The 24,714-nt window shown below is 35.6% G+C and overlaps 2 protein-coding genes across 2 annotated transcripts; both read left to right on the plus strand.

Moving 5' to 3' along the window:
• The first annotated feature begins 21,192 nt into the window (after positions 1-21,192).
• On the plus strand, positions 21,193-21,650 carry LOC107929423 (uncharacterized mitochondrial protein AtMg00860-like). Its single transcript, XM_016860839.1, has 2 exons — positions 21,193-21,480; positions 21,576-21,650. Exons 1-2 carry the CDS (start codon positions 21,193-21,195, stop codon positions 21,648-21,650), a joined length of 363 nt encoding a protein of 120 aa, XP_016716328.1.
• Positions 21,651-22,773: 1,123 nt separating this feature from the next.
• On the plus strand, positions 22,774-23,667 carry LOC107929424 (uncharacterized). The gene is made up of 3 exons (XM_016860840.1): positions 22,774-23,054; positions 23,166-23,307; positions 23,638-23,667. The coding sequence occupies exons 1-3, from the start codon at positions 22,774-22,776 to the stop codon at positions 23,665-23,667; spliced, it is 453 nt and encodes a 150-aa protein (XP_016716329.1).
• Positions 23,668-24,714: the final 1,047 nt, after the last annotated feature.

Here is a 24,714-nt window from a genome sequence, read left to right on the forward strand (position 1 = left end):
GAGTATTAAACTACTCACGTATAGCTACTTTGAAGTGTAGTTAATGCTAGCCATGCATGTGCTTTTTGATGTCCTCCCGCTGACATTAACAATAAGGATATTTCATAGACTTGTGAACAGACTCGTAGCCTTTTACTTTTAGTTCTAATTTCAAAGAAAAATTTACAGTGATATAAAATAGAAAATCTTGTAATTGTGTGATAATTCCTCCCTCTTCTCTTGAATTAAAGGCAAGCCATAGCCCATAACTCGAGCAACATAGTGTTTCTCACTTATAAGGTATGTCCAATATCAGGCTAATTTGGATTGGATTTGCTACGGCTGCGCACCCCATAATTACATCATGTATTTAAATTTAATGAATTTTAAATAATAATAACTTTATTTTTTTTATATTCAATTTTTAATTAAAAATAATAAAAACTAAAGTATTTTAAGTATTTTTAAATTGTGTTATATTCTTAAACATATTCTTTTCTAAATTAGAAGTAGGATTACAACTCAAATTACAAATAATATATTAAGCCATTTTCGCATCAAGGCGCTGCTTCTACCTGCCAAAGTTATTGGCCAGTACTAGTGTCTTTGGACCTTGGCCCAATTTAGTGCTTGTCTTTTAGTTTTGGAAGAGAAAGAATATGTGCAACCATGATGATTTATTTGGCCATATAATTTATGCAATATTTTTAAGTTTTGGCCCAATTTAGTCATATATATTAGAAATTTTATCATGTATGTTTAAAAATAACATAAATTAAATAATGAAGTATATGGTTTGGAATTAATTAATAATAAATTAAAATATGTAATATGTATAAGTATAATAACTTATTTGACCCTCCAACTTTAAAAAAAAAAATTAGCCTTCCATTTTAATTTTTCATCATTTTTTGTCCTTAAATTTGCGTTTTTTGTCAGGTCACCTCAAAATGAATAGAAATGTTAACGTTTTTTAACTTTCCTAGTGTTGCAAGTCAACATTTAATTAATATTTTTAATTTTTGAAAATTCAAAAAATTATAAAAACTATTTTAAAAATAAAAATCAATAAAATTATTTTAAAAATTATAAAAATATATATTAAATATTTTTAAATTCTTAAAAAATTAATTAAATGCTAACGTGTCATCTCTATGGCAATCCACACATATGTCACATTAACAAATGTTAACTCTTCCATCCATTTTGGGGTAATTTGACAAAAAATACAAGTTAAAGGGCTAAAAGAGGCGAAAAATTAAATGGAGACCTAGAATAACTTTTTTCGTAAAGTTGGAGGCCAAAAAAGTCATTATACCATATGTATATGGAGGTAATAAAGGGTGCATAATAAAATTAAAATGTACAAAACATTTTAAGATAAAACTTTAGTTTTAAGGTAGAGTTAAAGTTTTATTGATGTAAATATCATGGACTCAAATCCCACAAATTATTTATTAGTGTTTTAAATTTAAAAAAAAACTAAAGTACCCCAAAATAACATAATTTATTTTAAACATGAAATTATATTTTTGTAATTTTCTAATCGAGTTGGTACCCGATTGACTTGTAACATAAACTCAATTAAAAATCTAAATAATGCCATATATAATATTTAAAATTAAAGTTTACAAAAAACAGAAATAATCTTATGGGAGGGACTAATTTGTGACACATTAATACTTTAAAATTTTGTCTTCTTTTACTCACATTAAAATTTTGTCATGTGTTATTTAATAAATGCAATTATTTTTATGTAAAGTATTTTTAATTTTAAAATTATAATAAAACCAAATTAATAGGTTTTCTTTTTTCTTATTATTTACATTAATTATGTTTCAATAAAATAATAAAATATTAATTTTCATGTTTTTATAATTACAAATTGTTGAGTGTTTTTTGTGTGTCTCCCTGTAATATCCCGAATTAGGGCCTAATCGGAATAGTGGTTTCGTGACCATAAATCCGAGATAGAAATAATTATTTTATAATTATTTTTAGGTTTATGATATGATTGCATGATTGTGTGAAAATTTCGTGATGAAATTCTATGCCTAAAGTGCTTAAATTGAAAGTAGGGACTAAATCGAATAAGTTGCAAAACTTGCATTCTAGAAGTTTTTAGTATGAAATTGTTTTGGAATATTAATGAGGAGGTCTTAAATAGCAATTTGACCAATTTTAAGTTCATGGACAAAATTAGGACATGGAAGGAATTTTTGGAAAGTTTAGTAGTAAGGGTATTTTGGTCATTTAGTTATTAAAATGAATTAAAAACAAAATTAAAAGCCAATTTTTGTCCATCTTCTTCATTAGGCCGAAATTTCAAGGGTCCTCCATAGCTAGGGTTTGTTTCAAGCTTCCAAGCTCCATAGTAAGTGATTCCAAGCCCCGTTTTTAATGATTTTTACGTTTTTGAGATCCCGGTAACTCGATAAAGCTTATGTTAACAATAATTTAACCTAGGGTTTATATTGGAAAAATACCCATAGGTGAAATTTGTGTATTTTGATGTTTTATGATAGAATATGAAGTTTTAAATTATGTTAGACAACTTGTACTACTCGATTTTAAGCAAAAACGAGTAAAAGGGCTTAATCGGTAAAAACCTAATAGTCACAAGTACATGTTAGAGTGAGAATTTGATGTTGCCATAGAAGAGAAAGTGATCAGCATGTTGTAAAACATAAGAATAAGGAATAAAGTTTAATCCCGAGCCTAGGGGCAAAAATGTAAATATGCAAAAGTTTAGGGGTAAAATTGTAATTTTGCCAAAATTTGAGTTAAGGATTAATTTGATAATGTGAGTATTAAATAAGCTAAATGTGTTATTTTAGATCAAGAAAGATATGGAATCGACCTCAATCGAGGAAAAGAAAAGATTGTGGACTAAATTGCAAAATCTTTGTATTTTGGTACCAAGGTAAGTTCATGTGTAAATAATGTATCATAATGGTTATTTTTAAGTTATTGATGTTAATTATATGTTATGCTGAATTTTATTATGAAATGTATGCTTTGTGGTTAATTTCAAATAATATGTAAATTATGTGAACTACTTGTTAAATATAATTGTTACCGAGTATTGATTTCGGCATTCTACGGAAGACGGCAAGGATAAGTGTTCGAGGAAAAAGCCCGTTTGAACCTTAGGAATAGATTAGGATACAAGTGACATGTCACTAGGATGGTTGAGCATCCGAACTCATTGAGTTGAGTCCGAGTTCACTTATGGATGCGAATGTCCGAACTCGTTGAGTTGAGTCCGAGTTCGTGAGATGTAACTAGGCATCCGAACTCGTTGAGTTGAGTCCGAGTTCACTTATGGATGCGAACGCCCGAGCTCGTTGAGTTGAGTCCGAGTTCGCTTATGGGCGGGTTACATGATTGCTTGATTGCATATATGGCACTTATGTGCAAGTTATCCATGTATCCGAATTATATTCCGATGTGTTCAACGGGTAAAGTTCTACTCAATGGAGGAATATTCGAGATGTAAAGAGAAGTATTGGTGAGTGATGTGAAATGGTTATTTTGGACAGGCATGTATTTAACCCTCGGGTTGAGTATTGATACAACCACGATAAGGTAATAAGATGATGCAAAATGATTAAAAATGTGATATGTGTTTTAGTGATACATGCTAATGTTGATTGGTATGACTGTTTGTTATGTTACTTATTATTTGCATATGAACTTACTAAGCATTTATGCTTACTCCCTCCTTCTTACTCATTGTAGTTTTGGACAAGCCAGCTCAGGAGTCGGGATAGGTCGAAGGCTCAGTCACACTATCCGGAAGACTTTTGGTAATGGCTTGTAAATTTAAGTATGGCATGTATAGCAATATATTTTTTTTTGTGTAAATGATCTTATGGTATGGTGATGGAATGGTTGAGGAAATGCTTGATAATGATAAATTATGAAAATATTTAGTTTAGATTATATTTGATGTTAAGGAAAATTATTAAGATACTTAGTGCATAAAAACTCATAAAAGGGATGAAATTTGCCATAAACAGAATACTGCAGCAACACTGATGCGAGTTTAAAAATTTACTAAAAATCATAGAAATTGAACTTGGTGATGGAATACATATCAAATTGAAGCTTATTATGTCTAGTTTCACATGAAACAAATGAAACAGGTAAAGGAATTATATGTTACAAGATATTTGAATTTTAGTGAAACAGGGTCATAGCAGTTTCTGAATCCCCTGTTCCAACTTTAGAAATTCACCATAAATTGTAAAGATATAATTAGGTAGTGTATTTTATATTCTCAGAATCCTTATTGAGTCTAGTTTCAGGAGAAATAAACCTCATAGTCATATGGATTTTTTACAGAGAGAAATGTGGTTTGTAGTAAACAGAGGTCAGACCAGTCAAGTCCTGAAACAGGGGTAACTTTAACTAATAAACTGTACTAATTGGCCCAACCAAAAATTCTAGAAAAAAATTAGTAGATAGATATATGAGTCTAGATTTAGGGAAAATTTACAGATCTTGATTTCGAGTTTTGTAACTCGAGATATGATTTTTCTTGTGACTGTGATGCAAGTAGCTTAAAAGCTGTGAATGTAGAAATAAATAATCCAAAGTTCTAAATATGTTAAATTAAGCTTAGTAACACCTCATACTCGACTCCAGCGACGGTCTCGGGCATGGGGGCGTTACACATACCCTATCTTAACATTAACATGTGTTCTTTAAGTGGTGGTTCGCTTGCATGGTGATGTGAACCCATCATGTGTGAACTCATGTAAAGATGCAAATCTCACCACGTGTGAACCCATCATGTGCGAGCCCATGTAAGGATGCAAACTATGCAAGCTACAGGTTGGTCCCAGTCAGGTAACCAAGTAACAGGTTCAGTAATGGCAAACACCATAACAATTTGTCATCAACCATAAGAATAGTTTTGAAGGATGCAAAATATTTTCCTTTTTTTTAGACATAAGTTTGGTGTCATCCACAATGTGTGAGCTCATGTAAAGATGCAAACTCATTTCTTTAAACACTTTATTTATTATTTTAACTCGAACTTATGTCTAAAAACAAGGAAAATATTTCAAATAACTTATTACATCAAACTTATTACAGATTCAATATATATTATAAAAGTTTATTAAAGGCAAACTCCTAGGGCATAATCCTAAACTATGCCACTTTTCCACTGTATGCATAATAACCCTTTTCTTCACCGCATCTTAGGGCATAATCAGCATTCTTTTCAATAGAACCTTACACATAACATTATAACACCTATTTCCTCTTTACTATGTTCATACATTTACTAATTACTATAGATATCATTATCCTTTATATATAAATACATCTACTTGAAAAGTTTACACAAGAGAGTTAGGGTAGAGACTTACCTGATTCTCACCTACTACAATTCTAAGCTCCAGACTCAAACATCCCTCTCGAACCAATAGCAACTGTTTAGAAACATAATTTCACTATTACAACTCTTTTATATACAATTTACTTATCATCTCAATCACTGACAACCTCATGCAAAACATTATGCTTAATGCTTTATTGTTCATATAACTCTTACAGTCTTACATTTTCAGAACTTAACATGCAGAACTGAAATACTTACTCGAAGATGAAATAACCACTTATTAAACCAAGAATTATAGCTTCTAGATTAAGGAGGAAGATATATCATTTGATTTAAAAAAAAGAATTAGATAACAGTATTTAAGGAAGAAGAAGAACCTCTTTCAAAACCCATTACACACATAAACATATGACTTAACCTACTTAGTAGAATTTAACAAGTGTCACACATTTCAGAATTGGCCTTCTTAATGGTCTACAATTTCCAAGAGAAACATAAATAAGTACTCCGCATTCACAATTATCAGGCTAGGCTATCTAGTTAATTTTTAACCAGATTACTTATAATTTAACTAGCACAATACTCCAGACAGACAAAGCATACTATACCTTTGACGATAACTCATACCATAATTACCTTTATTTCCTAACACAAACTCCTTAATATAGCAGAATATCATGAAATGAAATCCTTACTTACTTATGTGGTGGTTACTATATGCCCCCACGTATATGCCACAATAAGAAATTGGGCGATTACTTAATATTTTACATTGTTTTTGCATATATTGCAATAATTTCAAGTTCTGTTTGAGCTCAGGAACTAACGAAGCTAACATCAACAATAAACAATACTTCTTTATAAACTAGTATAATGACAAATGTAATTTTTGGTCCATTCAATATGGTGCATTTCAAAAGCCTCATCTATAGAGTTTGAAGATTTTGTTCATAAACATGGTCCATGCTTCGTTAATTAAAAAATTTATATCTTACATGTTTCTTGAGTGGATTTACAACTTTATGAAATGAAATCAACAAGACAATAATGAATTTTGTTCTTGGTGAAAAAGAAAGCCTTATCTGCAAAGGAAACACTTCATGTGATTGACCTTCAACAATAAAACGGTACTTATCATGTTCCTATGATGTTTTGGAGTCATTGTGCCTATAAAGGAGGAGCACACAAATACTTAAAAAAGGATTATAAAATCAATATCTCTTTAGAGAAAAAAAAGGTAAGCAAGTTGTCATTAAACCATATTCTCCATCATAACACATTCAAGAAAATGTTTTTCATGAAACAAAGGTAGCCATACCAAAACATTCATAGAAAATGGTCAAAACTATTTCAGCTAGATAAGATTTTAGTTTATTTCAAAACCAATGCTACATAAACATAAATCTCTCTATTACAGTCTAGCAAATGTCCTAGCATGAGCATTCCAGTAAATCTTACTAGACTAGATAATGAAACACATTTTTCATCTACAATACAGTTCCTAAGCACAAAAGAAGCAATATAATTGTATGAAAACTAGAACATATTAGCAATTAACAAGAATATTGCAAGAAGAATGAGAATTCTTTCAAAAAAAGAAAAACTCTACCAATGCAAAAGGGATTCACATAAATTTCATAAAGTCACAATTTATTTAAAATAACCTACTTTAACAATAAAATTTGCTAACTCTAAAATCCAATATATCAAATACACCCAAAGTTAAAGAATTTTGGACTGCAAGACCAACACCAATAAAAAAGCCTTTTATCTTTTAATCCTTTTTGAACAATTCAAAGTCACCCACTAAGACCCAAATTTTTCCAAATCTAAGTATTCCACAAGTAAATGTTAATACTAGGACATCAAAAAATAGAGAAAGAAATGATAAAAAAAATCCAAAAGAAATTCAAAGCAACTGACAATTTGGGAAACAAATGAAATAGAGAAACTTTAATGAATCGCAAAGGAAACTATTTCTAGTCTTGGATTTAAAATTTTTTTTTTGGAATAAATGCTTAGGCATAAATGTGTTTAGAAAGTAGATTTTGGATTATAGAAAGGAAAAACAAATAAAAGGAAAGGAGATTTATTTTTTTCATTCTTACCTTCAAGAGAGAAAGATAAACGCTGCCGACTAGTGTTGAGAAGCGCTGCTGGTTGGCGGTAGGCACTGGGTCAAAGGTGAAGCACAACGTTGGGGAAACGACAGTTATTCAAGTCAGTGAAGAGAAGACTCTGTGAAGAGGAAAAGGGAAAATATCTTACAGGATGAAAATTGGTAATGACATCTTGGGTAATATCTTTTACCATTAAAAAATATGTTTAATATTTTATACCTTTGTTGTAGATTTTTGCATTGGGGATTTTATAAGTAATTTTGAGTTTTTTTATCCTTTGCAGTTTTAAGAAATTCTGATGTTTTGTAATAATATTTTGTTGGAATTATCCCTTCTCTACTATCAGAATTTCAGGGTTTAAGGGTATAAATTATGACATGTTTTAGTTAATGTGGTGCAATAGGTGCATGATTTTGTTCAGGTTCTAGAGGCATTAACCACAAATGAAGGCCATAATGAAGCTGAGGATGAAAGTAATTTTGAAGATTTTATAATGGAGATTTCATAATAAAGATGAGCATCATACAAACATGGATGAGCAAGATCTTGAACAGAATGTTTTGGGCAAGCTACTAAACTATTATGTGAGGCTTAAGAGCTTTGTTGAGTTGTCATGTGAGGGAAAGGGAGGTGAGGTTTCTATCATGTGGGGTGAATAATTTTTTGCATAACCTCTATCTATTAGTAAACGTCAAAGTTCTTTTGTGGTGTATGGTTTGGGGAAGGGGGGGTGGTTACAAAAGTTTGGGTTGCATGTTTCTATGATGCACAAAGTTTGATTAATGGACAAATAAATTGGGATCAATTAAAAATTATAAGTTGTAATGTTAAGGACGAAAAATGGGTTATCTTTGGTGACTTTAGCCAAGTCCTAAATCAAGTTGACAAGTATGCACCATCTCATCAAAATCTAAAATGCTGTAAAGCTCCTAAGAAGCTCGAAGCGGAAATGACAAAGCTTCAAGGAAATATCCATGAGAAGATAAAACAGAGAAAAGAGTTGGAAACACTTCTTGAACAATAACAGATATTTTTGTTTCAAAAGCCAAGGATTGACCGGATAGTTAAGGGGGAAAGAAACACAAAATTTTGCCATATGATTGGAAATTGAATTAAAATATTTAATCATATCAGATTCTTAAAAGATGAGCACGATAATGTTATTGAAGATCATGAAAAGAACGTTTGTGAAGCATTTTCAGAATATTCTAGGGGAACAAGATCATAGCTCAGAAGAGGATATTAAAAAGTTCATTCAACATATTTCTTATAACTAGTGGTCTGGCTTGGAAAAAGAGTTTTATGGACAGTGAAATTACTACAACCCTTAATCAATTTAAATTGGGGAAAGCTTATGGATCGTATGGTAAGCCAACAATCTTCTTTCAGTACAATTGGGATATTTTTATCTCACAACGAATTTTCTAGACACTGGGAACATGCTAAAACTTTACCACCCTTGTTCTCAAAAAACCAGGTACATATTTAGTTAATGATTTTAGACCTGGTGAACTGACTTAAACTAGTTATGGGAGGAGTAATCACACCATTTCAAAATGCTTTTGCCAAGAGTAGATAAATTACGGATAATGTGATTTTTGGGTGAGCAGGAGGTAGAGATTTTACATGTATTCGACAAAAAATGGAGTATGAAAGGAATATTAGAAGCTCTAAAGCTTAACATCAATAAAGATTAAGTTGGAATTTCATCAAAATTTTGAAAAAATGGGTTTTAGCCCCAAAAGGGTTAGATTGATAATGAATCAAAATATGTTGTTCTAAAAAGTGGTTTAAGATTAGGAGATCCCTCCTTTATCAAAATACTCTCTTGCATTTCTTAAAGCAAGGGAAGATAGCTAATCTATGGAATTAAAATTGTAAGAAATAACATGTCTATGAATGGCAACTATATCTTCTTCAAATCTAATCTAGAGGATTACAATAACATAGAAGAGATTCTTTAATTTTTTGGGATAAAAAATCAATTTGGACAAATCAAAGCCTAAATTACACCCTCAATTCGAGAGGATGTTGAAGGAGGTTTTAAAAGGTATAAGTTGATACAATGTTCAGGAAATATTTAGGTTTAATTTTGAGCCTATGCAAGGTAAATAACAAACTTTAGGGATGGAAAACAAAACTATTGTCTACTAGAGGTCCATTAATTTTAATTAAATCAACACTTCTAGTCTTCCAATTTATCATCTCTCTTGCTTTAGAACGCCTACCTCAATTAAAAATCAGATTAATAATATTATGTGGAGCTAGAAGAATGTTGTATTTTAATCAAGTCCTACTGGCTTGGAGGATAATGACAGGGGAAAGTTGGCCTTTAAAAGATAAAACTCCAAAGAAATACTCTGCAAGTGAAACTTTCTTGAATGTAAATCCCAAGGCCTATAATTCAGGGGTTTGGAAAGGAATCATTCATGGAAGAGATTTATGTCATAAAGGATTAGATGGAGTGGTGAGAGTATGAACCAAAGAAACCGGACAGGAAATGATGCTCAGGGATCTTCCAGTGAAAAATACCTCCATATTTGGAGGTAATGATAAGATGGTGTAGAAACAGATACTCAGTGAAATCAGGCTATAAAGTTGCAGTGAAACTTCCATTTTGGAAAAAATAGTGATTGGAAGAATCTGTGGAAACTCAAAGTTCTTTTTAAGATCATTGTGCTCCTATGGAAAATTATTTCTGACAGCTTACCATGCAAACATGAGATTGAGAAAAAGGGTACAATCCATGGTAATATTATATAACTACTCCAAGGTTATATATACTCGTATATGTCATATAGATACATGTATTTTTTTTAAAATTGATTTTATATAAATATTATATAATTATGTCAATGTTTATAGTTTATTGGTAAATAAATTAGTTATTTAACTTTATTTTTTGAATCTTTAATTTTGTTTAGCAATTTTTATGCTATAAATTATAATATGAGTTCTGTTAATTTTTATTATATCGAAAATTTCAAATATAAATGAAAAAAATAAAAATATTGTTTTTATATTAAATTAAAAAAAATTAAAATGTTAAAATCTATAACATAAACAAACAATCACCATAGATGTTCTATTATCAAAAGTTGATGTGTGGCACTTTTTTATTATCATTATTTTTAATCGGATTGAATAAAAGAAGTAGAGAAAGGAAAAATGAGAAAAGAGAAGGGAGCAAGGTTAATGTAAAATTATTTTAAATTGAATTTTCTAAATAATAATGATTTAGTTAAGTTTTTTTCGTTAATTATCAAAATTAAATTTATTATGTTATTTAGAGTTAAATATTAATTTCAAATTGAATCTAACGCATGGGATAATTATTTTAAATAAAAAATATTTTTTCTTGAATGAGTTATTGTTGGAATATTTTTAAATATTTATAGTGTTCCAATAACTATAAATTAAATTGTGTAATTAATCAAAAGTTAAATCTTTTGATTATTAGTCAAGAGTCATAGTACTTGATTTTTTACAAAATTATAACTATTCAAACAATATTATTTGAATAGTTATAATATTAAATGAATAATTATGTGTCTTTTTAAAGACACTATTATTCAAAAAAGACACCTATTGAAAGATGTTTACGAAGATACATGAAAATCCTTATAAACAGGAATGAGATTTTATTTGAAAATCACGCCAACAAGTTCTAATGTTCTTTCTATCCTTCCTTCATTCTTTTAATATTATTAGATTATTCTTTAAATGATTACTACAGAAATTCTTTGTAAAAATTGAGTTTCTTATTATAAATTGCTTAATGCTTAGTGGACTATTCTCGTCAATGCAAAACACAAATAATCATTGGTTTCATCGTATCCTCAAGGTTAATTTTCTTGAAACTCTTTTGCACACCGAATATAGGTGGGGTGAATATAAGCTTAAAGATAGTAGCTTGATACACGCCTTGGAGCATTGTCATATTTTTTTTTATTTTTTTATTATTTTGGGTTTCAGGGTTTAGTTTTTATCTCCATCTTTGTACTCTTCATTTTTTTCGTTTTAGTGAAATTATCTTTGCCCATGGTTTTTTATCCTTTTCGAAGGGATTTATCCATGTAAAACATTTGTGTTCGATCTTTTCAATTTTTTCGCTATTTTACTTGTTCATTGCTTAATTGAGTTTATCCCAAACAAACTAGTTCAGAGCTTAGTCGATTTCCTCATTCAACTTGTTCAGAGATGACAGTAACAAGATTTGACATTGAGAAGTTTGATGGCATCACAAGCTTCAATCTGTAGTAAGTTTGCATGTCGAGAATTTTAATCCAGAGTGATATTGATAAGATCTTTGTCGAGAAGAAACCTAACAACATGGAAAAATCAAAATGGGATAGGTTAAAAAAATGCTTTATTCTTAATTCAATTATACTTAACAAATAATGTGTTACATGAGGTGTCAATGGAGAAAACGACATACACCTTATGGAAAAGGTTAGAAACTCTTTATGCGACAAAGTCTTTAGCTAACCGATTAGTGTTGAAACAACAATTGTACACGTTCTACATGAACGAAGGTTAGTACCTTAGAGGTCATTTAGGTCAATTTATTACTCTTTTGAATGATTTAAAAAAGGTTGAGGTTCAGATTGACGATGAAGATCAAGCGATGCTATTATTGTGCTCTTTACTCTATTCATACAAGTCTTTTAGGGAGATCTTGATTTATAGTAGAGATAGACTCTTGTTTGAAGAAGTGAACGGACATTTGTTGAGTAAAGACAAACTTGAAAATGCATTTGGTTCAAATAGCAAGTCAGATAGGCAAGCTGTAACACCCCGAACCCGAGACCGTCACCGGAGTCGAACACGAGGTGTTAACAGACTTTAAACCACTTATAAAAAATTTCCCAGACACTGCCAATCTGCGTACTAGTCGCTTAAAAAATCATATCATGAGTTCAGAAACTCGGAATCCAGTTCCGTAAATTTTCCCTGAAACTAGACTCATATTCCCATCTACATATTTTTTTCTAGAATTTTTGGTTGGGCCAATTAGTACAGTTTATTAGTCAAAGTCTCCCATGTTACAGGGATCAACTACACTGACCTTTGCGCATTACGACTTGGATATCTCCCTGTACAGAGCTTCAATACTGATGTCGTTTGTTTCTATAGAAACTAGACTCAAAGAGGAATCTATAAATATATGGCATGACTCCTAATTATCTCCGGTTAATTTATAATGAATTTCCAAAGTCGAAACAGGGAATCCAGAAACCGTTCTGGCCCTGTCTTATGAGAACCTGAATATCTCTTAACATACTGTCCATATGATCGTTTCGTTACTTTCCTATGAAAATAGATTCATCAAGGTTCGTTTACATAATTTATTCACTATTTAATTCCCTTCCTACTATTTTTAGTGATTTTCCAAATCTACATCACTGCTGCTGTCAGCATCTGCCTTTAAGGTAGACTTTACCTATTTCATAGTTTCCATGATTCAACTAGCCCTTTTAGCATAAATAGCACAAATTATGATAGTGATTAACCATTCCCATGGCCAATCCTTGTTAAGCATATCCACACCTCTCAATAACCATATCCATACCAAATGATTATAACATTATACTCAAACATATATAAGCCATTTTCGCATAGCTATCCAAAATTATACAAGTCCAAAGGGTCCATGACCCCCAACAAAAAGGGTAGTCCTATACATGCCATTTCGAAGTTCAACCAAAATTGTACCAAAAGGGGGGGGGCTTTGATAGTGTGGGCGACTTCGACTTCAAAATCCCGAGTCCGATAGCTGGAGAACCAAAATCTATAAAACAGAGAATCAAGGAGACGGAGTAAGCAATTTATGCTTAGTAAGTTTTGAGCAAGGGATTCCAGCACAACAAAAGTATAGCATTCATGTAGCTAGACGGATAATTTCATATGCACAATTTTTCAATATCATACTTACTTCACATTACCAACCCTTTTATTCATATACAAAGATCAACTTAGCCAAAGGCCGGTAGCTCATTTATCAACTGAGCGAATACTTATTTGTAAGGGCTCAACTAATTCAAAGCACATACGAAACATACCTTAATGTTGGGATGTTTCAAGCGTATTAACTGAAATTTTTACAACAAGATCATTCATTCCCAAATCACGTACCTTCGGAATTTAACCGGATATAGCTACTCGTTCAAATGCCTTCGGGACATAGCCCGGTTATAGTAACTCGCACAAATGCCTTCGGGACTTAACCCGGATTTAGTAACTCGCACAAATGCCTTCGGATCTTAGTCCGGATTTAGTAACTCGTACAAATGCCTTCGGATCTTAGTCCGGATATGGTCACCTAGCACAAAGCCTTCGGGACTTAGCCCGGACATCATTCAAATAACCATGCACATTTAACAATAAATCATGGCACATTCGTATTTCATTTTCGTTAGCAAAACTCAAACACAAGACACTTATCATTCTTGCAATTTCGGCTCAATAGCCACACACAAAGAGCATGATTTTGATTTCCTTAAAACATGATCTAATCAAATCATAATTTAAGCTCTTTTACTCAAGAACTTACCTCGGATGTTGTCGAACGATTCCGATAGCTATTCGACCACTTTTTCCTTCCCTTTATCGGATTTAGTTCCCCTTTGCTCTTGAGCTTAATTAAACAAATAAATTGATTTAATCATTTGAGCATCGAAAAGAGGAACACAAGGCACTTAGCCCATATTTATACATTAGACATTAAAGTCACATATGTACGGAAATCATGAATCAAACTCAACATTTTAGCTAATTTTCCCCCTTGGCCGAATTTTCTAAGCCAAGACAAAAGCATCAATATGCTTGCCTCTAACCGAATACATGCAACACCAATCTCCTTCCTATGGCCGAATATGCATGTCTATGTTGGGGCCGATTGCAACACTTAATACATTCTACAAGTATGGTCACTTGTATTGACTAAACACCATTTTGTTTCAAGTTCAAAACTTGGCTAATACACACATATATACACTAGTAAAGCATCCTCTCCCTTTCCATCAATTTAACACATGCATTACTCATTAATATACAAAAATTATATTCGGCCTTAGCACACAACTTGCTAGCCGATTCTTCTCCATCTAGCAACCAATGCACATATGTGCTCACTCAAAAATGCTAAAAAGAAGATTCAAGAATCATCAATCCACCATCACATGCATCATTAACAAGCTTCATATTTAGCATGCAATGGCATTAACACAAAATCCACCTAGGCCGAATATCATCCCCATGACATAGCAAAGATTTGAACCATGGGCTAATTAGAACTCAAGCTAGCAACTAAAAACATGCATGAATCTCACGGCACAACCTCAAACATACCTTGATCTAGATACAAGTATGGCCAAACCTCCTCCTAATCCTCTTCCAAACCAAACATGAAGCAAGAACTCCTTCCTCCTTCCTTAGAATTTTCAGCCAAAAGAAGATGAAAAAGGATGAACAAAATTTTTCTTTTCTTTTCTTTTACTCACGGCAATGGGGGGCATGGATGAGACCATTCTTTTTTTTTTCATCACTCCTCCCTTTCATTATTTAATTACCATGCTCATTATTTTATTGTTTCCACCCATGATGCACCAACACAACATGTCTATGACATGTCTTGCCCATCACACTTGGTCTACCATACTTGTCATGGCCGGCCACTACTAATAGAGGGGGGGAAATTGACATGCAAGTCCCCCCTTTTTCAACATGCACTAATAGGTCCTTATGCTTTGACCTATCACATTTCAAAATTTTCTCACATAAGTCCTATTTACTAAAACTCACATGCAATCGACTAAATCGAAGCTTGAAATTTTCACACATTCATAATTACATATTCTAGACAATAAATATCACATTCGAACATTTCGGTGACTCGGTTTAGCGGTCCCGAAACCACTTCCCGACTAGAGTCAATTTTGGGCTGTCACACAAGCCTCGATTTTAGTAGCATCAAGGAAGCAAGACAAAAGATGTCATTATTGTAAGAAGTTAGGTCACGTCCAGGTAGATTGTTACAAACTGTGAAATAAAAGGGATGCTAAGAGCAACGAGGAAGATTTAGCTAATGTTAATTTGGCCGATGACAAGGGTGATGATTTCTTCTTAGTGTTAATAAGTGAAAGCTCCAAGCTTACATCCAAGTAGATTCTAGATTTGGGGTGTTCTTTCCACATGTGTCCCAACAGGGACTAGTTCTCTACACATAGTTCAGTTGAAGGTGGAGTTGTGTGTATGGGGAATGGTTCACCTAGTAAAGTAATCAGTATTGGTACTGTTCAGACCAGGATGCAAAATAGGACAATCAAGACACTATCAGATGTCAGATATGTACTTGATTTAAAAAGAAATCCAATCTCCTTGGGAAATTTAGACTCAAAGGGTTGTAAATTTAACATTGAGTCAAGTGAAATTAAGGTATCCTATGGGGCTCTTGTTTTGATGAAAGGTAAAAATATTAGCAGCCTTTATGTTTTGGAAGGATCAACAGTGAGTGGTGAAATAGGACGTGCCTCATCTGTTAAGGAATCAAAGTCAACTTATTTGAAGCGGAGGCAACCTGCTCATATGAAGGAAAAATGTATGACTATTTCGTATAAGAGAAGTTCTCTTTTGGATGCAAGTTTTAAAAAGATAGGGCATTGCATTTGTGGAAATCTAACCTGGGTCGGTTTTGATTTGGCAGTACACAAGTTGAAGACTAGATGTAACGCCTCAAAAGTTGATAAACTGTTTCTGTAAATAATACACACAAGTGTGTATCTGCTTCAGTGGTTAAGTGTTCTGGGTGTGTGTGTGTGTGTGTGAGGTCCCAAGTTCAAGCCACAACTTGGGTAAATTTTTGGTATTTTTATGAATAAAGCCTCACTCTTGTTTAATAGGCTTATATTTGATTGTGTGTAAAATTCTGGCAGAATGGGTCTGCTGGTCTGGTGGCTAAGTGAAGTGTTAATATGTTGAAGGTCTTGTGCTTGAATCAAGGTGTAAGCAAAGGTTTTATATTTTTGCTACAAATTTCGGCTAGAGTTTGAGTTTTACTGAAAATCTAAGTAATGGGTTAGTGGTGAGAGTTTTGAGGAGAGTTTAGGGGAAGTGATCAGAATTTTTGCCAAAATTGATTTCTTTCTAAAGCTTTGCTACCGTTTTTGCTCTTCCTAAACCCCCATTGCTGCCGAATTTGTTCCTCTTTTTCCTACATAAAATCGTCCCCTTCTTACTGCTAAGGTTTCGCAATCCATTTTCTCTGTTTTCTCTTTGCGTTGGGTAAGTGCAATTAACGTTTTATTACTAACTTTGGGTTAATGAATCGTTGTTAACCGGGTTGACTTGTGTTTAGGAGATAATCAAAGGGCTGGAGATCTCTGATTGACGTGCGAAGTGGGTGAAACCCTGATTGTTCCACTGAAGGTAACATTTTGTGAGTTAGCGTTTGGTATTTTTCGTGCGTTTTCGTTTGAGCATAGATTTAAGTGACTAATTTGGCGTTATATTGGTTTAGTGAAGGTTCTGGAGTGCTTGTGGTGATTTTAGTTTCGAATCAATACCAGGTGTGTACCCGAGAACACAGAAAATGAGGATCAGCGAAAGCCAAAAAATGAATTTTTCGAAGCCACACGGGCGACAGTGTGTCTGCACATCGGCGTGTGAACAACGAGCCAGGCCACGCGTGCATGACGCAGGTACACACGAGTACTTGACACGGCTGTGTGATGGTAGATGAGGCCGTGTGTGAGACACAGGCTCGACCAATTGGGCCGTATGGGCCACACGAGTGTGTGGGCCTACACGGGTAAACCACACGGACGTGTGGGATTTTTGGGCCAGGCTGTGTGATCCACATAGCCAAGGCCAATTTGGGCCGTGTGGGCCATAAGGTCGTGTGAGCCCACACGGGCAGGTCACTTAGGCATGTGAGCCCATTTTTCTGAAATGACCTATAAGGTTGCATAGGTCACCCAAGTTGACTGTGGACCTACAGTTGGGTCGATAAGCGTTACTTAGACCCCTAAATGAGTATCCTGACTGTCTGATTTCTATACTAAACATAAACTGTGATATCTCAATTAATTGTATGATCTGATAGAATGTATATTATCATGTCATATTTGTATGTTGCATTGCATCGGGCTTGGGTTGATGTTTTGGAGGAAGTATTCTGAAAGGCTCTTAAGTCTGATATCTGGCAACTTAGCTGCAATTATCTAATAACGTGCCGCATTTCAGTACAGCATGGTGTATAGGGATGGGTGGGTCGATTTTATCCTCAAATGGTGTGCAGGGTTGGTCGGAGATAGTGTGTAGAGGCTGGTGGGTAGGACTCTATTATACTATTCTGTGTCTGATTCTACATCTGAGTGGGCTAAGGTCCACACTGATTCTGTAAAGGGTTCAGGCTTGAACTATGTATAAATATATGACTGATTTCGGATAAATGTTATGTGTATATTTTCTGTAGGGATTACACACTGAGTTTGCGAAAACTCACTCTTTTCTGTTTAATCTGTTCAGGTAATCCCCAGCATTAGGCGGATCGGTGCAGCAGAGGTCTCGGTGGTGGCCACCACTATTTTGTACTATATTAATACAGTGTTTCTTAGTTATCTGTTTCCTCTTTTAATTTAGGTTTTACTTTGTAATTTCTGGGACTTTGGACTATCTGGTTTTAACTCAGTTTTATACTGTTGATGTTTTATTTTTGACAAGCATGATCAAAACTCTACTTTCATTGAAAACAAACAGTTTTTCTTATAAACTAAGGTTTTTAGAATTAATTATGGGTTTCCCTAAAATAGTATGTTTTTAAAGCTTCCGCGAAAATGAGATACGTTTTAATCATAACAAAGATTAAGTAACTGGAACGATTTTACTCGTCAAGTACAATTTCAAAAGCACTATCATGTGACATCGCCAGATTCGACCATAATGTCTAGGCCAAGTTTGGGATGTTACATTTAGTGGTATCAAAGCCAGGTTACAAAACTTGACTGTGGATTTGGGTTTTAAACTTTGTTTTAAAGAAATGAATTGCAAATGATTTAAAGTATTTTAAGGAATAAGTAAGTGATACACCGAGTCTCCGGCGCCGATCTTATAAGTTTCTTTTGAAACTCTGCTTAGAATTGTCTGAAAATATAACTAAGAATATATTGAAACTACTCTAGGTAGTATATTACACTGAAAACTGTAGTGAGACTACTACTCACAATAACCGGCTCTGAACATTTTAATACTGTACTACATAAAATATTTGTTAATAAAATATCAGAACTGTAGCTAATGCAAAAACTATTAATACAGATAAATTCTGAAATTTACAATGAGCACACGTGGTACTCATAGATGGGGTACTAGAGGCCGTGGCAGAGTTTGTAGAGGGGCTTAAGCGAGGTCCTTATCATTTAGAAATCTATCTAACTTGGATACCAGTGAGACATCGGTATCACCTGTGATAGAGACTGGGTCTTGAGATCGTGTAGCTGGGGACGACTCACTGTCCCAAGCCATGCTACAGATTTTAAAGAGGGTCGCTGGGCCTAACGCTAGAACTAAGGGCCGAGGGTCGGTTACGGAACGACTTTGATCCAATTGGGTTGAATTATTTAGGAGTGTCGCTGGAGTCGCCCCTAACGTGGCTGAGTATTGATGGAGGCCACGGAAAGAATTATGGTTGACCTGGATTTTACTGCTAAGCAGAAGCACAAGGGAGCTGTATCTCTGCTTCGTGATGAGGCCTACCAGTGGTGGTTGATGGTTAAGGAGGGCACCTAGCCCGACCGACTGACATGGGATCTCTTTAAGATGATTTTTCACGGTAACTACGTGAGGGCCAGTAATATCAACGCTAGAAGATGGGAGTTCCTTAATCTCACCCAGGGTGATCGATCAGTGGCTGAGTATGAGGCCGAATTTTTAAGACTAAGCCGTTATGCGCGAGGCATGGTGGCATCTGAATATGAGAGGTGTGTCGGTTTTGAGGACGGCCTTAGGGACAGCTTGAGAGTACTGATAGCTTCGCAGAGGGAGTGTGAATTTGTTATTCTGGTTGAGAAAACTAATATTGCTGAGGATCTTAAGCGCGTGGAGTACTAGAACAGGGAATGCGAGAGAGGAAAGACTTACAGGGATTTAGAACCCTCGAGTTCTAGGATGAGGCCTAAGAAAAGGCCAGATTTGATGGGCTAGTGAGAGTTGGGCCTCCTGTGGCACCTACTGGGGTGGTGCTTTGTGGACACTGTGGTAGACGCCATCTGAGCGAGTGTTGGAGGACTACCAGGGCATGCTTGAGATTTGGGTCCACTGAGCACCGTGTTCGAGATTGTCCATTGAGAATTGATGAGATGCAAGCTTCGGTTACTGGGATTGCACAGCTGCCAAGGGTAGTTCAACAGCCACCTAGGGGCCTGGGTCAGGCCAAGGGTGGTAATGGCATGGGCTAAGGGCAGAGAGCACTAGGCAGAGGTGTGAGACCGGATAAGGTGAGGCAGTCTGCTTTGGTCTATGCTGCTCATCTTCGTGAGGACAGAGATACTCCAGACGTCATTACAGATACGTTTTTACTTTATATGTACCTTACCTTGCACTGATAGACATAGGATCTACCCACTCATATGTAGCTAGTACTGTGTCTGAAACTTTGGGGATTCCAATCGAGAGTATTGATAGTGAGGTAATGGTGTTAAGTCCTTTGGGGCAATCGATCCGGGTTAGTAAATTGTATAGAGATGTTTCGTTAGAGGTCCAAGAGACAATATTTATGGGTGATCTAATGGAGCTTCCATTTGGGGAGTTTGATCTGATTTTGGGAATGGACTGGCTAGTTAAACATCGGATGAGTTTAGATTGTGCAACGAAAAGGGTAATCTTGAGGACCGAGGAGAACAGTGAGGTAATGGTGATTGGGGAGCAACGAGACTACCTGACTAATGTGATCTCAGCTTTGGTAGCGAAAAAGTTAGTTCGGAAAGGATGTGAGGCATTTTTGTCCTACGTCAGTATTTCAGGTTCTAAGGACTCTTCGGTTAAGGACATTAGAACCATGAGGGATTTTTCAGATATTTTTCTTGAGGAATTACCGGGGTTGTCTCCGAGCTGTAAGGTAGAGTTTGGGATTGAGTTGATTCCGAGTACAGCTCCAGTGACTATCGCCCCTTACCAAATAGCACCGAAGGAGCTTAAAGAGCTTAAGGCTTAGATTCAAGAATTGTTAGACCGTGGGTTCATTCGTCCCAAGATTTCTTCGTGGAAAACACCTGTTTTTTTCGTGAAAAGGAAAGATGGGGCAATGAGGATGTGTATCCACTACCGTCAGTTGAACAAGTTAACGATCAAGAATAAGTACCCACTTCCGAGGATAGATGACTTATTTGATCAGTTCAGAGGGGCCTTTATGTTTTTTAAGATCGATTTGCATTCGGGCTATCATCAGTTGAGAGTTAAGGAGGCTGATGTGCATAAGACGACATTTAGGACTCGATATGGACATTACGAGTTCCTAGTTATGCTCTTTGGTTTAACTAATGCACCTACGGCATTTATAGATTTGATGAACTGAGTGTTCTAACCCTATTTGGACCAATTCGTGGTGGTATTCATCGATGACATCTTGGTGTATTCTAAGATAGAGGATGAGCACAATGAGCATCTTAGAGTGGTTCTACAGGTTCTACAAGTGAGAAACAGTTGTATGTGAAGTTCTGCAAGTATGAATTCTGGCTTCGAAAAATGACATTTCTGGGACATGTAGTTTCTGCTGAAAGGATATTAGTAGGTCCTCGTAAGGTTGAGGCAGTGTTGGATTGGAAATGGCCGAGGAATATGTCTGAGATTCGTAGCTTTCTGGGACTGGAAGGATATTATCGATGTTTTGTAGAAGGGTTCTCCTTAATCGCAACACCATTGACTAAACTTCTGCGTAAGAGAGTTCCTTTTGCTTGGACTGATGCCCAACAAGAGAGCTTTGATAAGCTCAAGACCGTTTTAACTCAGGCTCCTGTTTTGATTTTGAGCCTGGTAAAGACTTCGTGGTATACAGTGATGCGTCACATGTGGGTTTGGGTTGCGTACTGATGCAAGATGGAAAGGCGGTTGCTTATGCGTCTTATCAGCTCAAGACTCATGAGGCTAATTATCCAGTGCATGATCTGGAGTTGGCAGAGGTAGTTTTCGCTTTAAAAATCTAGAGGCACTACCTGTACGGTGATAAGTGTACTATCTACACTGATCACAAAAGCCTCAAATATCTCTTCACCCAGAAGAAAGTTGATCACAAAAGCTTCACATATCTCTTCACCCAGAAGAAAGTTGAATCTTAGGCAGTGTAGATGGGTTGAGTTACTTAAGGATTATGACTGTACCATCGAGTACCATCCTGGTAAGGCCAATGTGGTGGCCGATAAGTTAAGTCGTAGGGCTATAACCGATCTGAGAGCGATGTTCGCTTGACTTAGTTTATTCGACAATAGGAGTCTGTTAGCAGAACTTTAGGTAAAACAAACATAGATTGATCAAATTAGAGGTAAACAGATAGGGGATAAGACTCTTGAGTTGCGTTTCCGTTAGGTTGAAAGTGGTGTTACTATTGATTTTGGGATTAATAATGATAGGGTATTGTGTTTCTGAGATCGAATTTGTGTACCGAATGATGAGGATTTGAGACTGTCAATTCTGAGGGAGGCGCATAGTAGTCCTTATGCTATGCATCCCGACGAGAATAAAATGTACCGGTATCTTTGAGAGTTGTACGGGTGGCCAGGGTTGAAGTGTAAAGTTACTGACTTCGTTGATCGCTGTTTGACTTTTCAGTAAGTTAAGGCTAAGCATCATTTGCCTTCGGGTTTATTGCAGCCGGTTAAGATACTGATGTGGAAATGGGAGCGAGTAACGATGGACTTTGTTAATGGGTTGCCTCTAACACCCACTAAGAAGGATTCTGTCTGGGTCATTGTGGATCGATTAACCAAGTCTGCTCACTTCATCTCGGTTAGGACAGACTTCTCTCTACAGAAATTGGCTAAACTCTACGTCTCTGAAATAGTGAGGCTACATGGGGTACCTAGCTCAATCATCTTTGATAGGGATCCTCGCTTCACGTATCAGTTCTGGAAGAAGCTTTATGAGGCTCTGGGTTCAAGACTAGACTTTAGCACTGCTTTCCATCCTCAGGCAAATGGTCAATCGGAAAGGATGATGTAAATACTGGAGGACATGTTAAGGAGTTGTGTTATCGATTTTCGAGACAGTTGGGAGGAGTACTTGCCATTAGTAGAGTTCGCTTACAATCACAACTACCAGTCTAGTATATAGATGGCACCTTATGAGGCACTGTATGGGCTTAAGTGTTGTACTCCCTTATACTGGACTGAATTGGGTGAGCGACATATTCTGGGTCTGGAATTGGTTTTCGAAACTGAGGACAAGGTCCGTTTGATTCGAGATCGACTGAAAGCGGCTTCTGACAGGCAGAAGTCCTATGCAGATCTAAAGCGTCGAGAGGTAGAGTATTCCGTAGGAGACTTCATTTTCCTTAAGGTCTCGTCATGGAAGAAGATTCTAAGGTTCGATCGTAAGGACAAGCTGAGCCCTCGGTTTATTGGGCCGTATCTAATTTTGAGACGAGTGTGACCAATCGCATATCAGTTAGAGCTACCTCTAGAGTTAGATCATATTCATGATGTTTTCCATGTCTCGATGTTGAGACTCTACCGCTCTAATCCCTCGCACATTGTTCCTGTGGAGGAGAATGAGGTTAGGCCAGATCTAGCGTTTGAGGAGGAGCCGATTCAGATTTTAGATCGTGACGTTAAGGTTTTGGAAAGAAAGTTTATCCTCTTAGTAAAGGTACTGTGGCAGACAGATAGTACTGAGAAGGCCACTTGGGAGCTGGAGGACTCGATGCGTCAGCAGTATCCTCACATTTTCTGATCAAGTAAAATTTTGAGGCCGAAATTTTCTTTTAGGGGTTAGAGTTGAAACAGCCCAAAAGTTGAAAAATTGTTTTTGTAAATAATACACACAAGTGTGTATCTGCTTCAGTGGTTAAGTGTTCTGGGTGTGTGTGTGAGGTCCCAAGTTCAAGCAACAACTTGGGTAAATTTTTGGTATTTTTATGAATAAAGCCTCACTCTTGTGTAATAGGCTTATATTTGATTGTGTGTAAAATTCTGGCAGAATGGGCTTGTTGGTCTGGTCGTTAAGTGAAGTGTTAATATGTTGGAGGTCCTGTGTTCGAATCAAGGTGTAAGCAAGGGTTTTATTTTTTACTACAAATTTCGGCTAGAGTTTGAGTTTTACTGAAAATCTGAGTAGTGGGTCAGTGGTGAGAGTTTTGAGGAGAGTTTAGGGGAAGTGATCAGAATTTTTTCCAAAACTGATTTCTTTCTCAAGTTTTACTGCAGTTTTTGCTCTCCCCAAACCCTCTTACTGTCGAATTTGTTCTTCCTTTTCCTACGTAAAATCGTCTCCTTCTTACTGCTAACTTTGGGTTAATAAATCATTGTTAACTGGGTCGACTTGTGTTTAGGAGATAATCAAAGGGCTGGAGATCTCTGATTGATGTGTGAAGTGGATGAAACCCTGATTGTGCGATTGAAGGTAACATTTTGTAAGTCAGCATTTGGTCTTTTCGTGCATTTTCGTTTGAGCATAGTTTTAAGTGACTAATTTGGCGTTATATTGTTTTAATAAAGGTTTTGGGGTGCTCGTGGTCGTTTTAGTTTCGAATCAATACTAGGTGTGTACCCGAGAACACAGAAAATAAAGATAAAAAAAATCGAAAAATGAATCTGTCGTCACCACACGGACGTGTGGTCAACCGTGTGGTAGGCCTTGTGACTGAATACGGGCGTGTGAATGAGGAGCCAGGTTGTGTGCGCATGAAACGGGCACTTGACACGGCCGTGTGATGGACGGAAAGGCCGTGTGCGAGACATGAACTAGACCAATTGGCCCATGTGGGCCCACACGACTGAACCACATGGGCAGGTGGGATTTTTGGCCCAGGCCATGTGATCCACACGGCCAAGGCCAATTTGGGCCGTGTGGGCCACACGGGTGTGTGAGCCCACACGGGCAGGCCACATGGAAGTGTGAGTCCATTTTTCTGAAATGATCTGTAAGGTTACACGGGTCGCCCAAGTCGACTGTGGACCTACTGTAGGGTCGGTAAGCGTTATTTAGACCCCTAAACGAGTATCCTAACTGTCTAATTTCTGCACTGAGCATGAACTGTGATATCAGAATTAATTG

The sequence above is a fragment of the Gossypium hirsutum genome, chromosome A08 (genome assembly GCF_007990345.1).
Source record: "Gossypium hirsutum isolate 1008001.06 chromosome A08, Gossypium_hirsutum_v2.1, whole genome shotgun sequence".
In the NCBI taxonomy this organism is placed as follows: domain Eukaryota; kingdom Viridiplantae; phylum Streptophyta; class Magnoliopsida; order Malvales; family Malvaceae; genus Gossypium; species Gossypium hirsutum.